Raw genomic sequence first — 13,462 nt, 5'->3', positions numbered from 1 at the left:
AGTCCTTTTTCAAAGGTTTCTAACATGTGATTCCTCAGATCCTGCCTGGTCTGTTTTAAGGCTTCCATATTGGAGGGTGAGGGATTATTCTTGTTCCTATCTTCCAGTTGTTTCAATTTGTTGAGCAACTGTGTTATGGTCTCCTCTAATTTCCTCTTTCGCACCGCCCCCTGTTGGATGAACGTCCCTCTTATAAATGCCTTATGGGCATTCCATAGTACCACCGGATTAGTATCCTCTAGTTTATTAAGATGAAAAAATTCTCTCAGGTCAGATTCAATACGCTGACCATGCTGTGGACAAGATAATAAAATGGGGTTGCTCCTCCAAAGATATCTTGGGGAGTAGTTGTTTTCTTCTGACAACTTCATTGTAATTACAGCATGATCAGACCACTTAATCTGCCCTATTCCTGCATCTATAACCTTTGTCAGTGCCTCCCTTTCTATCAAGAACATATCAATGCGGGAATAAACATTGTGTGCCCCTGAATGAAACGTATAGTCCCTCTCTGATGGGTGTTTGATACGCCAAATGTCAAACAATTCTGCTTTCCACAAGGTATCACTTAGGGACTGGTTAGTTCTACTTGGTGAAGAGGATGTATCTATTTCTGGGTCTATAGTTAGATTGAAATCCCCAAATAATAAAAGTTGCCCCTTCTTTTTCTTACTAATTATTTTCAATACTTTTTTTCAAGAACCGAGTTTGACCCTTGTTGGGAGCATAAATTGATACCAGGGTGAAAGGAGCATTGTTTAAAGTGCACACTAGAATTACATATCTCCCTGCTGAGTCGCTGGTTTGCTCTATTAGTGTGAATGCTAGAGAATTTTTTATAGCTATCATCACCCCTCTAGTTTTGGAGTTGGAATGGGCTTGAAAGATGTGGGGAAATTGTGCATTTTGTAGTCTATGATCATCCTTAGCTAGTATGTGGGTTTCTTGTGCCCCTAGAACATCACAATTAAGAGACCTAGCCTCCCTCCATAGGTGAGATCTGCGCATTGGACTGTTCAAACCATTTGTATTAATGCTTGCAAAAGATATTACCATAATAAAGCAGTTTAAAGCGTAAGGTAAAGAAATCGCATAATATACTGTAAAAAAGGTGCAGGACGCCTCCCAGCCAGCGCGCCCGCCACCAGAACACGGAGGAGGTGGACCCTTGTACAGGCCTACGTCTGGTACTATTCATGGATGTAACATCATATAACAGTAGTAAAACATAATAATAACACATAACTAAAATCATAACTTATAGGCTCTCCGTAAACCTAAAAGAACTCGGGGTATAAATGTCCTGTCTGAAGCCTGAGTAGTAACCTAATTGGACAGGCACTTAACCCCGGCATTTGCACTGAGATCAATTCCACCTTCTGATGAACCCTTGTTTAACGGACAGTATCCCAGTCCTTCTGGATTTTGTCAGGTGGAGCCCGGCGTTGTTCCGTTATTAAGTCCATTGGGATGTCCCAGCTCTGCAACAAATCCTTGCCTTCTTCTATAGACTTTATAACGTAGAATTTCCCGTCTTGATGGATCATGAGGCGCACCGGGAATCCCCATCTGTATTGAATCTTGGCTTTTTGTAGTGCCGCTGTAATAGGTATCAAGGCCCTTCTTTGCCTAAGTGTTGCAGCCGATAGATCTGCATATAACGAAACATGATGGTATGGAGCTGGCAGTCCCCCATTTTGCCTAGCAGAGGACATTAGTTGCTCCTTAATAGAGTAAAAGTGGACTCTGGCCAGGACATCTCTAGGAACATTTTCATCCAAATGCCTGGGACGCGGGACTCTGTGGGCCCGATCCATCTCTAGGTCTTTGTCACTGCTTTGAGGCAAGACGCATTTTATCAGCGCCCTTACATATGAGGGAATGTCCTTGGAGGCAACACTTTCAGGTATCCCTCTTAGCTTTATGTTACGCCTGCTGCGATCCTCCATATCCGCCATTTTGTTTTTCAGGGCCTCCACTTCAGCTTCTAACGCATAGTGAGCGTCGATGAGGTCGTTATGGGAGCCTGCAAAGTCCCCAAATTTGCGTTCTAAGTGATCCGTTCTCGCCCCCAGGTCTTCCACCTCTAATCTTAAAGGGGCCACTATGGAGCGCATATCATGCAGGAGAGAGCGCCTCTGTATCAGCAGCATGTCTCTCATAACAGTGTCCGTCAGGGCCATGTTAGTAACTGGCAAAGCTAAAATTTCAGCCTCCCCTGTATCTTGTAAGTCCCCATCTGTTCCCAAAGTACCTGTTTGGGTAACCTCCCGTTCCGGAGATCTGATGCGTTGTGGGGAATGTGGGGAATCTGCCCTGTAGAGGATTCTCCTTCGTCGGGTGCAGGTCTCGGTATCTTCCCTACAGCCAGCTCTCTGTCTGGGTCCGAGCCATTAGCTGAGTGGGTGGCGACCTTGCGTTCGCTTGTAGCTGCGCTCCGGTCTCCGGCGCCATCTTGGGACCTTCCCGCTTCCCTTGTGAAGTAAAATTTTGTCAGCTTCGGGTGCGTCACCGCTTTTTTCTTTCGACCCGTCATCTTCAGGAAGGGTTCAGTAACTCTCCCTTTCAGTATTTAGGTGTCCACCGTGGATTTAGTCGCTGTGTAGGTCGCTGAAATGCAGTGCTAGCTCCGGAGCTGTACCACACTACATCCGCGCGCCTCGGCAGCCAGACCACGCCCCCCCTGGAGGACCTTTTTGGGGTTCTGTGCCGATCTGGGGATTCCTCCGCTCCGCTTTTCTCTCCCCACCGTTTTGTCCTTCCTGCAGAGCGGACTGGCCCAAGGTCTAGGCCTTAGTTCTTTGAAGGGTCAGGTGTCTGCGCTGTCCATTTTGTTTCAGCGCCCACTGGCCCCCCTTGGTCCTGTCAAGACCTTCCTTCAGGGCGTGGCTCACGCGGTTCCCCCGTACCGCCCTCCGGTACCGCCCTGGGACCTGAACCTGGTTCTCTCAGCGCTCCAGGCTTCTCCTTTCGAGCCTCTGCGGACGGTTTCCTTGCGACTTCTGTCCTGCAAGGTTATTTTCCTTGTAGCCGTCACCTCTCTTCGGAGGGTGTCCGAATTGGCTGCACTCTCCTGTCTGGAACCTTTCCTAGTGTTCCACCAGGACAAGGTGGTTCTTCGTCCGGTCCCTTCCTTCCTTCCTAAGGTGGTCTCCGCCTTTCATCTGAACGAGGACATCGTTCTCCCCTCTTTGTGTCCTTCCCTTTCCCACCCGCGGGAGAGGAAGCTTCATCGCCTGGACGTTGTCAGGGCGCTCAAGATTTACCTGGAAGTAACCAGCTCTTTCAGGCATACTGACTCGCTCTTTGTGGTCCCGGAAGGGTCGCGCAGAGGGATGGCGGCATCCAAAGTTGCTATCGCCCGTTTTGTCAAGATGGCTGTTACTGAGGCTTATCTCGCCAAGGTCAAGGTTCCGCCCCTTGGTGTTACCGCTCACTCCACTAGAGCGGTCGGGGCTTCCTGGGCTCAGAGGAATCGGGCTTCTACGGAGCAGATTTGCAAGGCGGCCACTTGGTCTTCCTTGCACACCTTCACCAAGTTCTACAGGGTGCATACTCATGCGTCGGCTGACGCTGCTTTAGGCCGTCTGGTGTTGCAGGCGGCAGTTGATTGATGCCTCTGGTGTTGGTCTAGTTTGTTCTGGTCCCTCCCTTCTGGGACTGCTCTGGAACGTCCCATGGTTTCCTGTGTCCCCCAAGGAATATGGGCGAGAAAAGGAGACTTTTGTATTACTTACCAGTAAAGTCTCTTTCTCGCTCTTCCTTGGGGGACACGGCACCCGCCCTTCATTTGGGTTACAGTTGTGGTTCCGGCTTGGTTGCCCCAGTTGGGGCTCGACAGTTCTTTTTCCGGTTGGTGGTTATCTTTCACTACTTGGACACGCAACTGGCAGTCTCTTCTCCAGGCTGAAGGGTATAGCTGATGGAGGAGGGGCTTACAGCTTTCACTTAGTGTCACGCCTCCTAGGGAGCAGAGCTATACCCATGGTTTCCTGTGTCCCCCAAGGAAGAGCGAGAAAGAGACTTTACTGGTAAGTAATACAAAAGTCTCCTTATTTAGAAGCAAGGCAATCGTACATTAATTTATACTCCAGTTGCCTAAATTGCAGTTGTCGAAGCCAAAGCAGTTTGGTTGGGAGAGCAGCTTGCAGGTATTCAAGTGGTGGGTGAGATCAAAGAGGCGAGGGATCACAATCATGTTCTCAAAAGCTGCTCTTCTAGTGCGGTTGCAGTGCGAGCACCATTTGGCAGGGAGGAGGTGTCCTGGGGATCATGATTTCTATGATCTTGACTTTTCCCAATAAAGAAGTTTTCATACTTGGACGTTTGGGTCGTGTATGTGCTAAAAGGTGTCAACCAAACAGGTGGGTGGAAGTCCTTCCCGCTGCTGTATCTTGTTCATTTCTACCTCTTGAGGGCTGAACCCCGTTTCAGAGAGGAATCCTAAGACACTGGCAGCACAGGCCCCTAGGGGTTTTTCACTGATGGTAGCTAAGAGATGTTTGTAAACCTTCAGTTTTTTTTATAACGCGTGTGAAAAATGCATTGCACTCGCGTGGAAATAAAAAATGAACAACTGAACGCAATCGCAGACAAAACTGACTGAACTTGCTTGCAAAATGGTGCGCGTTTCGCTGAACAAGTCCGGACCTAATCCGTCACGCTTGTGTGAGAAAGGCCTTAGTGTTGTCTAAATTTGCACAACAGGACAAGGTGAGTAGTATTCTCTCACCTATATAATCAATTATCAAAACCGAATCGCCCTGTGAGCACCAGCCTCTGTGCTTTCTCGTTTGCCACTGCAAGCCTGACGCATACTGGTACATAATACAAAAAAATATGCATGCATATCTCTGTAGTATTAAAGGGGTGGTCCCATAATGACAACCCCTGTCCATGCGCTCTGTGTTGACCTGGGACGACTTTAGCCAGAGCGGCCCCCCCAACAGCTTTCCCCTGCAATAACAGCAGATCACTGCAGCTATCAGATCAACAACTATCAGCAGGTTCTCATATTTGGGAAAAGCTTGTGATCAAGTTATATGTGTATGTTGTATATCATCTAGGATGGAACCTACCATAAGAACTGCTTTATGTTCTACTCTATCAAATCCATTAGCTAAAAAAGAAAAGAAAAAACACAAGTCCTCATCTTCCAGTGACACTGAAGGTTCAAGTGATTCTGACTCGTCTTCTGATTCGTCTTCTGACTCCGAAGAGGAGGAGAAAGCCAAGAAGAAAAAGAAGAAACATAAGAAAAATTCAAAGAAGCAGAAGAAGGAGAAGAAAAAGCGTAAGAAGACTAAGAAAAGGTAAAGTCACTTCGGAATGATTTTCTGTTATGGTTACAGTACCCAAATCGCTGCTGGGAGCCCCACCAAACAGGAGAACAGGGGTCCTGTGAAATACTTAAAATAAATAAATAAAATTTACAAGCTAAGGAGGCGAGAGGTGCAAACAAAAAAGTAGGAGCTCAGGTATTGTAGTAATCCTTGTTGATGTAGGTGGATTATTAAAGTTTCCCTGCAGACAGGTGATACTTTTTCTATGAGTTTGGTATATTGTGGCTTACAAGTTTTGTAGGTTGTATATGATGGTTTTGTAGCCCTACCTGTTACTACAGTGGAATATTTATAGGCACTCCAGTATAGTTACATGCTGTCATTTTAGTAACATAGTACATAAGGCCGAAAAAAGAAATTTTTCCATCCAGTTCGGCCTATTATCCTGCAAGTTGATCCAGAGAAAGGCAAAAAAAACTGTGAGGTAGAAGCCAATTTTCCCCACTTTAGGGGAATAAAAAATTCCTTCCCGACTCCAATCAGGCAATCGGAATAACTCCCTGGATCAGCGACCCCTCTCTAGTAGCTATAGCCTGTAATATTATTACACTCCAGAAATACATCCAGGCCCCTCTTGAATTCCTTTATTGTACTCACCATCACCACCTCCTCAGGCAGAGAGCTCCATAGTCTCACTGCTCTTACCGTAAAGAATCCTCTTCTATGTTTGTGTACAAACCTTCTTTCCTCCAGACGCAGAGGATGTCCCCTCGTCACAGTCACAGTCCTGGGGATAAATAGATGATGGGAGAGATCTCTGTACTGACCCCTGATATATTTATACATAGTAATTAGATCTCCCCTCAGTCGTCTTTTTTCTAAAGTGAATAACCCTAATTTTGATAATCTTTCAGGGTACTGTAGTTGCCCCATTCCAGTTATTACTTTAGTTGCCCTCCTCTGAACCCTCTCCAGCTCTGCTATGTCTGCCTTGTTCACAGGAGCCCAGAACTGTACACAGTACTCCATGTGTGGTCTGACTAGCGATTTATTTTTTATTTATTTTTTTCTTTCCCCTTAAGTTCTGAGAGTGAAAATGAAGATCAAGAACTTCAAGTGACATCCACTGTCCGTCCAGAAGAGATCCCAACTGTGCCAGAAAACAAATTTTTGATGAGAAAGAGCCCTCAAAGAGCTGAGGAACAGGAAAGCAGAATGAACAACAGAGAACGTGAGCGGGAAAGGTAAGTGTGTACGGATCAAAGCTTGAACTGCTGACATTCGTGGTATTTCATCTCCCCGACCCCTCAGTAAATGACCAATGTGGTAATCATCTGAGCATGCATGTTTTTCATTACCCCAGTTAGAGGGAGACAGCTGGCAGACTCTTCTGGTGCCACTTACCTCATGAGACAGTGAGTACAGGGCTATGTTAAAATCCAGGATGCCCAAGGGTGACTGCATTGGCACAATGTAGCTGACTGTTTCTTCAATCGCATAAACTTAGAGGCGTGTACATTTCTGAAATGGACCCGAGAACATAAGTGGATTCGGCGTGCCTTCTTCGTACTGCAATACATGTTGCTTATTTCAGTGTAATTTTTTTGGGCTGTTTCATATAATAAAATATTTTATATATTTTTGTTCCATCAACAGTTCTTCGCTTTATCAGAGAAGACTCTTAGTAACCAGGTCTGGAAGAAAGATCAAGGGTAGAGGCCCAAGAGTAAGTTTTTATTTCTCTAATTGAGTTGTATTTAACCACCTAATAGTTTTGCCTGAGCACTGCTCATATCTCCAGATTGGTAGGAGCTAGAGCTATGGGCCTGTTCTTGCTTGAAAGCTGACATTCCAAGTACATCACAGCATTATCTCAAGCACATCGGGAGAGTTGGGAGTAAAAGCTGTAAAAACTTTGATTTCTCGCCCATATTCCTTGGGGGACACAGGAAACCATGGGTATAGCTCTGCTCCCTAGGAGGCGTGACACTAAGTGAAAGCTGTAAGCCCCTCCTCCATCAGCTATACCCTTCAGCCTGGAGAAGAGACTGCCAGTTTTTGCTTAGTGTCCAAGGAGGCAAGACACCCCCTGCTTATGCAGGGTTGTTTTCCTATGATTTTTTATTTTTGCGTTATTTGTTGTTTTTAATTCGGTTTTTTTCTACTTACAGGGACAACAGAGGCGCATTAGACCCCTCTGTTTCTCCCGGGGTTGAGTTGCGCCAGTGCCGGTAATTCCGCACTGCCGCCTCCCCCACAGAAGACAAGGTGGACCAGGGCAGCCTCGCTCCCCTGCGTCCCGCCAGCTCAGGGTCGCCCGCACGCCAAGTCCCTCCCCCGGCTTCCTGCCACTGCGGTGCCAGGAGCTGAAGGGGCGACCCCGCTGGATGGATTGAGGGTGAAGACAGCGTATGGTGAGACAGGCTGCTCCAGCCTCCCCTTCCTCCCTCCCACCGCTGCTACAGGCCTCCTGGGCTCACATGGCCACTGTTACCACATGGCCACTGCTACATCGTGCGCCCACCCCTCCCCCCCCCCCCCCCCGGGCATATATCGGACCGTTACCGGGCAGGGGAGTTTATCTGGGCAGGTCCTTGGCAGGGACGCTGCCTTCTGCCACATCCAGGCGCGGAGGGGGCCGCTTTCTTGGCGTGAACGGCGCCATTTCAGGCCGGCACTTCATCAGCCTTGGGGGTTAAGATCATTTTGCCGCGCGCGCACGGCTCTGCTTCAGAGCGGCAGGGAGGGGGCGGAGCTTCCTACATGCGCTCCGCTACTTCCGGGTTCATCGCACAGTGCTGCGTGGAATCCTCTCTGCAGTGCGATCCGAAGCCGGTGCTGCTGCCTCTCCTCCACAGCCTCCTCAGTCTGTTCCCCTTACCGCTGCCGCTTGCATCATCCGGGTCTGGTAGGACTTTTAACCCCCTCCGTGCCACAGTACTGTCGCTTGGGTGTTATCCCCGTTTCTTTCCTTGGGGTCCCCCACTTTAAGTGCAACATCTTTGTTCCACCATGTCAGACCCTTCTGCAGCCGCCAAGCCTTGGTACCATGCCTGTACTGCTTGTAGGGAACCCTTTCCCCGGGGGCAGTCTGATCCGCACTGTACTGCATGTCGGGCTCCACCGCAGCCTCAGTCGCCCGCTGTGTCGCTCCCTGCTGCCTCTGACCCGCCTGACTGGGCTAGATCCCTGTCCCAGGCCGTGGAAAGCCTCACTCATGTCGTGGGCCGCCTAATAGACAGGCCGCCTACCCCGCAGGACGCCACTCTTACTGTCGCGCCCTCCGGGTCCACCGCTTCTGCCGCTGCAGCGGGTTCACTCTCCTTTAGTGACCCCTCCCGAGCTAGGCACTCTCAGAAGCGTATTAGAGTAGAGCGAGCCTCCTCCTCGGATGCCTCCCTCTCCCCGCCACGCGTGCGCACCCAGACGAGCCTCTCCTCTCCAAAGGATTCGCTCTCTGAAGGTGAATTGGCGGTTTCAGATTTGGAAATGGACTCGGCCCTGCCGTCCAAGCTAGCCTCAGCGATGGGTCAACTCATCTCTGATATTCGTGACACCTTTAAGGTGCAGGATGATCCCCCTAGCTCGGACGCAGCTAGCGTCTCATTTATCAGACCCAGGCAGGTCTCAAAAGTCTTTCCAATCCACTCTGATTTCTCCTCTGTGGTGTCTAAGGCTTGGGCTCGACCGGACGCCCGTTTTGTCAACCCCAAGAAGCTGGACATTTGCTATCCTTTTCCAGCAGATGTCGTGGCCACATGGTCTTCCCCACCCAAGGTGGACCCCCCTGTGGCCCGGCTGTCGAAGAACACGGCCATCCCTGTTCCCGACGGGTCCTCTCTTCAGTCAGCGGAGGACCGTCGCATGGAGACCCTTTCTAAGGGCATTTTTGCTGCCTCCGGTTCTGCTCTCAGACCGGTTTTTTTTTTGCCTCTGCTTGGGCAGGGAAAGCAATCTCTGCTTGGGGTGCGCAGCTGGAACAGGAGTTGGACTCGGACGTCCCTATCCAGGACCTGCGTTCCTTGGCCCAGCTTATTGTTCGGGCCGGGAATTTTGTTTGTGAGGCCTCCCTTAATGCGGGAGCCCTTATTGCACGCTCCTCCGCCCTGGCAGTTTCCGTCAGGAGGGAGCTCTGGCTGAAGGTTTGGAAAGCGGACGCTGCCTCCAAACGTTCCTTGGCGGGGCTACCGTTTGCGGGTTCCCGCCTTTTCGGGGTCCGCCTAGACGAACTTATTTCGGAGGCCACGGGTGGTAAAAGCACCCATCTTCCTCAACCCCAAGCCAGGGGCGCCCCCCGCGGACGCCCTGGTGCGTCTCGTTTTCGGTCCTCCCGCAGGGCCTCTGGGGCTCCCACCACAGCTGCCGCTTCGGCTCCTCCCCAGGATAAGCATAGGAAGCCGTTTTTTCGGGCGCAGCCCTCCTGGCGCAAGCCGCAGGCTGCCCGCACACCCGCAGCAAAGCAATCCTCTGCCTGAAGGCGCGCCCCCACCCACCCGGGTGGGGGGCCGGCTCCTCCTTTTCAGGGACGTCTGGTTGGCTCACGTCTCCGACGCCTGGGCCCTCGAAATTGTGTGCTCCGGATACAAAATCGAATTTGCATCCTTCCCTCCAGATCGGTTCTTTCGCTCCCGCCTGCCACGGGACCCGAAACGCGCGGTTGCGTTCTCCGCGGCCGTTCAAGCCTTACTGGACAGGGGGGTGATTACCCCCGTTCCTCTAGAAGAAAGGTTCCAAGGGTTCTACTCGAACCTCTTTGTAGTTCCCAAGAAGGGAGGTTCCATGCGGCCCATTTTGGACCTCAAAAAGCTCAACCGTTTTCTCCTCCTTCGACGGTTTCGGATGGAGTCCCTCCGTTCCGCGGTGGCTTCCCTGGAGCAGGGAGATTTCATGTCTTCCATCGATATACAGGATGCCTACCTCCATGTTCCGGTAGCCCGGTGTCACCATCGCTTCCTCCGGTTCGCCGTGGGGGACCTCCACTTCCAGTTTGTCGCCCTTCCCTTTGGGCTGGCAACAGCCCCCCGGGTGTTCACCAAGGTCCTGGCCCCGGTTTTGGCCTTACTCCGTTCCAGGGGTGTTTTTCTGCTACCGTACTTGGACGATATCCTCATCAAGGCTCCGTCCCTTTCTCAAGCGGTTGCCAGCGTGGATCTCACTCTAGAGACTCTGACGAGGTTCGGTTGGGTCATCAACTTCCCCAAGTCCTCCCTTCCCCCCTCCAGACAACTGGTCTTCCTGGGAATGCTTTTAGACACGGGAGCGGCGGAAGTACGTCTTCCCTCGGAAAAACGTCTGATCCTCCGTGGGGCGGTTCGGGGTCTCGTTCTCCACCGTCGACCGTCCTTCCGCTTCTGCATGCGGGTCTTGGGGCAGATGGTTGCCTGCTTCGAGGCGATCCCGTTTGCGCAGTTTCACTCCCGCCCTCTCCAACGGGCGATCCTCTCCTCCTGGGACAAATCGCCGCAGTCTCTGGATCATCCCTTCCATCTATCGCCTCCGGTGAGGTCATCTCTCCGCTGGTGGTTACAGTCCCCTCTTCTGGGCAGGTCTTTTCTGCCACTCAACTGGTTGGTGGTTACAACCGATGCCAGTCTCTTGGGCTGGGGAGGCGTGTTTCCTCCCCGATCCGTCCAGGGCATTTGGTCTCCATTGGAGTCCAAACTCTCGATCAATGTCCTGGAGCTGAGAGCGGCCCTTTTGTCTCTACGACACTGGACTCATCTGTTGAAGGGTCATCCAGTTCGTGTACAATCGGACAACGCCACGGCTGTGGCGTACATAAACCACCAGGGGGGCACTCGCAGCGCTGCTGCAATGAGGGAGGTCTCCAGCATTCTCCGTTGGGCGGAAGCCCACGTCCCGGCCCTATCGGCAATTTTTATTCCAGGGGTGGACAATTGGGCGGCGGACTTCCTCAGTCGCACCACTGTCGACCCCGGCGAGTGGTCTCTTCACCCGGAGGTATTCGAGGCCATTTGCCTTCGTTGGGGCATACCGGACGTGGACCTCATGGCCTCCAAGTTCAATCACAAGGTCCCCGCCTATCTGTCCAGGGCCAGGGATCCGGGAGCTTGCGGAGCCGACGCCCTCGTTCTTCCTTGGCGAGGCTTCGCGCGTCCATACATATTCCCTCCCATCCCACTCCTGCCCAAGGTCCTTCGGAAGATCGCGGCGGAAGGCGTCTCGGTGATTCTGGTCGCTCCGGACTGGCCCCGCCGGTCTTGGTATGCCGACCTCATGCTGCTCCTGGCAGACGCGCCCTGGCCGCTGCCCGCCAGGGAAGATCTTCTCTCTCAGGGACCGATCTTCCACCCGCGTTTAAGGTCCCTACGTTTGACGGCGTGGTTGTTGAGACCACCGTCCTGACACGTAGGGGTTTTTCTGCGGACGTCGTCCGCACCATGATCCGCGCCCGTAAGCCGTCCTCTTCTAGGATCTATTATAGGACCTGGAGGACCTATTTGGGGTTCTGTGCCGATCTAGGGATTCCTCCGCTCCGCTTTTCTCTCCCCACCGTTTTGTCCTTCCTGCAGAGCGGACTTGCCCAAGGTCTGGGTCTTAGTTCTTTGAAGGGTCAGGTGTCTGCGCTGTCCATTTTGTTTCAGCGCCCACTGGCCCCCCTTGGTCCTGTCAAGACCTTCCTTCAGGGCGTGGCTCACGCGGTTCCCCCGTACCGGCCTCCGGTACCGCCCTGGGACCTGAACCTGGTTCTCTCAGCGCTCCAGGCTTCTCCTTTCGAGCCTCTGCGGACGGTTTCCTTGCGACTTCTGTCCTGCAAGGTTATTTTCCTTGTAGCCGTCACCTCTCTTCGGAGGGTGTCCGAATTGGCTGCACTCTCCTGTCTGGAACCTTTCCTTGTGTTCCACCAGGACAAGGTAGTTCTTCGTCCGGTCCCTTCCTTCCTTCCTAAGGTGGTCTCCGCCTTTCATCTGAACGAGGACATCGTTCTCCCCTCTTTGTGTCCTTCCCCTTCCCACCCTAGGGAGAGGGAACTTCATCGCCTGGACGTTGTCAGGGCGCTCAAGGTTTACCTGGAGGTAACCAGCTCTTTCAGGCGTACTGACTCGCTCTTTGTGGTTCCGGAGGGGTCGCGCAGAGGGTTGGCGGCATCCAAAGTTGCTATCGCCCGTTTTGTCAAGATGGCTGTTACTGAGGCTTATCTCGCCAAGGGCAAGGTTCCGCCCCTCGGTGTTACCGCTCATTCCACTAGAGCGGTCGGGGCTTCCTGGGCTCAGAGAAATCGGGCTTCTACGGAGCAGATTTGCAAGGCGGCCACTTGGTCCTCCTTGCACACCTTCACCAAGTTCTACAGGGTGCATACTCATGCGTCGGCTGACGCTGCTTTAGGCCGTCTGGTGTTGCAGGCGGCAGTTGATTGATGCCTCCGGTGTTGGTCTAGTTTGTTCTGGTCCCTCCCTTCTGGGACTGCTCTGGAACGTCCCATGGTTTCCTGTGTCCCCCAAGGAATATGGGCGAGAAAAGGAGACTTTTGTATTACTTACCAGTAAAGTCTCTTTCTCGCTCTTCCTTGGGGGACACAGCACCCGCCCTTCATTTGGGTTTACAGTTGTGGTTCCGGCTTGGTTGCCCCCGTTGGGGCTTGACGGTTCTTTTTCCGGTTGGTGGTTATCTTTCACTACTTGGACACGCAACTGGCAGTCTCTTCTCCAGGCTGAAGGGTATAGCTGATGGAGGAGGGGCTTACAGCTTTCACTTAGTGTCACGCCTCCTAGGGAGCAGAGCTATACCCATGGTTTCCTGTGTCCCCCAAGGAAGAGCGAGAAAGAGACTTTACTGGTAAGTAATACAAAAGTCTCCTTTTTTGTACTTACCGTAAAATCTGTTTCTCTTCAGTTCATTGAGGGACACAGGCTTGACCCGTGGGTACAGCTGCTGCCGCTAGGAGGCGACACTAAGCACAAAAGTGTGAGCTCCTCCCTCCAGCTATACCCTTCCTACAGGGACTAAGCAAAACAGTTTGTGCAAAAGCAGTAGGAGAAGCAAAAGGAAAAACAAACAATGTACAAACCCAGAATCACGCAGGCTACGAGGCCCGTAACCAGAAAAAATGGGTGGGAGCTGTGTCCCCCAATGAACGGAAGAGAAACAGATTTTACGGTAAGTACAAAAATCTAGTTTACTCATCCGTATCATTGGGGGACACAGGCTTGACCATGGGA

General features: G+C 51.7%; 1 protein-coding gene across 3 annotated transcripts in view; it reads left to right on the top strand.

Moving 5' to 3' along the window:
* The window catches only part of PPIG (peptidylprolyl isomerase G), a 43,051-nt gene that overhangs the window by 15,865 nt on the left and 13,724 nt on the right, over positions 1-13,462 (top strand). For 2 of the 3 annotated variants that reach the window (XM_040440036.1, XM_040440038.1), the window contains exons 9-11: positions 5,120-5,312; positions 6,365-6,526; positions 6,939-7,008. In XM_040440036.1, the coding sequence (XP_040295970.1) occupies positions 5,120-5,312; positions 6,365-6,526; positions 6,939-7,008 (425 nt within the window). The remainder of the gene's footprint in view (positions 1-5,119; positions 5,313-6,364; positions 6,527-6,938; positions 7,009-13,462) is intronic. The other variant, XM_040440037.1, reaches the window with a different exon arrangement.

The sequence above is a fragment of the Bufo bufo genome, chromosome 7, assembly GCF_905171765.1.
Source record: "Bufo bufo chromosome 7, aBufBuf1.1, whole genome shotgun sequence".
NCBI classification, from domain to species: Eukaryota; Metazoa; Chordata; class Amphibia; order Anura; family Bufonidae; genus Bufo; species Bufo bufo.
The sequence above is the reverse complement of the archived record's forward strand: the minus strand, read 5'-3'. Positions and strand labels throughout refer to the sequence as shown.